The sequence below is a fragment of the Rhagoletis pomonella genome, unplaced genomic scaffold (genome assembly GCF_013731165.1).
Source record: "Rhagoletis pomonella isolate Grant_MI unplaced genomic scaffold, Rhpom_1.0 Rhpom_scaffold_01448, whole genome shotgun sequence".
NCBI lineage: Eukaryota > Metazoa > Arthropoda > Insecta > Diptera > Tephritidae > Rhagoletis > Rhagoletis pomonella.
Window position 1 is genome coordinate 41,405 of NW_023460002.1, and position 3,037 is coordinate 44,441.

The window sequence follows — 3,037 nt, forward strand, 5'->3', positions numbered from 1 at the left end:
ATGAAGATGAAGATGAAGATGAAGATGAAGATGAAGATGAAGATGAACATGAACATGAACATGAACATGAACATGAACATGAACACGAAGATGAACATGAAGATAAACTTGAACATGAACATGAACATGAACTTGAACATGAACATGAAGGTGAAGCTAAACATAAATATTAAAAGCGATACAGACAAAGATTGAGAGGAAGAAAGTGATAGGGGTAAAAAGGAAATACAACTGAAGAATGTGCGATGTTATATTGTGGTGTGTTATGCCACATATGTTATGTTATTTAATCTTATGTTATGGTATGTTATGTTATGCTAAGTACTAAGCTAAACTCCTCTCCACTTAACCCGTTCCAACTAATGTTATTTCAGCTCAACTCAGTTCACATAAACTATGCTTAATTTTAGCGGTTGAATTTCAACCGCTGGGCGAACACTAGTAGATAATAATTTGGCAATTTGTTACACATTTGTAATTAGTTTCGGTCACTATTACAGTCAAGCCTTGTACCACTCTGCCATAGTACAATTTTGTACACAACTCTGAATCACCAAAATTCCGGCTCCTTCTGAGTATCAACCCTGATCATATTTTACCCCCGAGGAGTACCCAACAAGGTTTATTTATCTATATACTGTGCTCTCTACTATAACTACTGGCATCACTGCCAACAAGTCCTCTATCACACATACAATCTCACTCTTCCGCGCTTGCCTAGCCCCGTTGTGCAAAGCTTTGCACGCGCAGTCGCACGCGACACATATGTGCTGATTTGGGCATCCCTAATTTAATCGGGCAGGTGCTGGAATTTACTTCCGAGTGAATTTCAACCCCTGCCCATTTGAGTTCAAAGCAAACCTGACTCAAATTCACTCGGAAGTGAATTGCAGAACCTGCCGGAATGAATTAATATTTTTTATGAATCGAGGAAGTAATAGTTTAACAACAATTTATTAGGAAATAAACCTAATTACTTTAATATCATAAAAATTAATTAACAAAAAATAGCTTTATATTTAAAATAAAATCTAGACTAAAAAAAAATATTTATTAAGAAAAATAAACAAAAATTAAGTAAATAAAAAAATAAAAAAAGCTCCGCTGCCCGACGACTCGGACTCGAGCTCGGATCTCTCAATTGGCAGTCTGGCTTTGCTCACTCGGACATTGGGACTGCTGGGCCAGCAAAATGGCATACATAAATGTCTATTGTTTCCTTTGCACTAATTGATTTCGAATCAGCAATCGAAGCTGGCAACGATATTTTCGAGTTCACTCGGATTCAGTGATAGCAATCTTTTCGTATTCGTAGCGGACATTCCAATTCGTAGATTTTCCGTGATAGCCCTGGTTATGTATGACGACTGATAGCCAAAGAGCAACCATATACTAAAATTCGCATTACCTCTGGCAACTCACTACTGACTGTCGGCTACTGAGTGTAATAGCGCAATTTTCTGTTTCTCGCTCATGACAATTTTATTTGTTTACATAAATTGTCAAAACACATTGGAGCAAAACTGGCAATAACTTCGAAATGTACATGTCAAAAAAGTAAACTCGGATGCTGTCTGCGCTTCTCTGTACACTAAATTAGTCGCTATATATAATACAATGTACTGTTTAGATAAAAAAAACCCAGTTTACTACTCTAAAATTCACTTGTACTTTATTGTCCGGAATATATACTTAAACAATAGGTAAGCTTAATTAATATTAAACTTTAAATTAAACGCGAATTCTTGGATATCCTTCTGGTTTGAAGCGAATCAAGCGAACGAATGAGCTGCTTGAAAAAGTATATTTTTCATGTAGATATATATGCACACTTTGCGTATACGCTGCTGCTAATTCGTTGAGTGCACTCTTTAGTTTTCGTTTTTCCTTATTTGGTATTTCGTAGTCGGGGTTGCCATCAACCCATGCGTTCAACACAGTTGCCACAGTGCTCCCCCCAGACTTTACTTCCTAAAACGGACGGGGAGTCTAATCCTACGCCCGAGGCGGCCTGTCGTCGGTGGTTCGAAAGTTGGCGTCTGATCTGGTGATGATTTGTGCGACTGGGTTGCGTTTTGTAGCGTCGGCATTGTTGATGGTTGCGCCTGTGTTTGTTGCGACTCAATAAATACCGGCTTCAGTCGGTCTATCGATACGTTGACGTTGTTCGTTCTTGCTCATCTTAATGTTAAAATATTTTTGGTTTTTGGAAACTACCTGGTATGGACCGTCATATGGTGGTTGAAACGCCGGCCGGAGTTTATCATTGCGCACGAAGACATATGATGCATCCATCAGTTTGCTTGAAACGAATTTCTTCGAGGTATCGTGGTTTGCGTTTTGAATCGGGCGTATCTCTTCCATGATATCGGTGAGCTGTTTCACGAATTCGGATTGCGGACGCGGGGTTTTGGTTTCGGTGAAAAACTGTCCGGGCAACCGTAAGGTGGTGCCGTAGACAAGTTGTGCGGCTGTTGTACCTATGTCGAGTTTGAAGGCTGTACGCAGTCCCAGCAAGACTATTGGTAAACAGTTAATCCAATCTTACCGTTTGTGACAGGTTATCGCTGTCTTTAGTGAGCGATGCCAGCGCTCTATGATGCTATTCGCTTGCGGATGGTATGATGTGGTGCGCAGGTGGGTAATGCCGAGTGTTCGTGACAATTCGCTGAATATCGTGTTCTCGTGGTATCGTGCTATCGTGTTCTCGATGCCGGCGACGTGCGTGATATTCGTCGTGAATTGACTGATGAAGTCTAACTTTCGCGGTGAGGCTCGGTCGTACTTTTGTCTAAAAGCGTATATTAACGGCTTGTGGTCCGTGCGAACCTCGAAGGGCCTACCTTCCAGCATTCCACGAAAGTACTTGATGGACAGATACACTGCGAGTAGCTCACGGTCGTAGGTACTATACCTCTGTTGCGTTTCGGTGAGTTTGAGGCTGAAAAATGCCAGAGGTTGAAACTCATTCCCAACGATTTGGTGAAGAGCTGCACCGATAGCGGTATCACTTGCGTCTGTGCTCAGAGATATTTTT

The 3,037-nt window shown here is 40.9% G+C and overlaps 1 protein-coding gene across 1 annotated transcript; it reads right to left on the reverse strand.

The window, feature by feature from the left end:
- Positions 1–2,121: 2,121 nt before the first annotated feature.
- Positions 2,122–2,941, reverse strand: LOC118752384 (the record flags this gene model as incomplete). The annotated part of the gene is made up of 2 exons (XM_036487270.1): positions 2,122–2,519; positions 2,592–2,941. Coding segments are annotated over 2 exons (748 nt in total), but the record flags the coding sequence as incomplete, so codon positions are not given.
- Between the last annotated feature and the right edge of the window lie 96 nt (positions 2,942–3,037).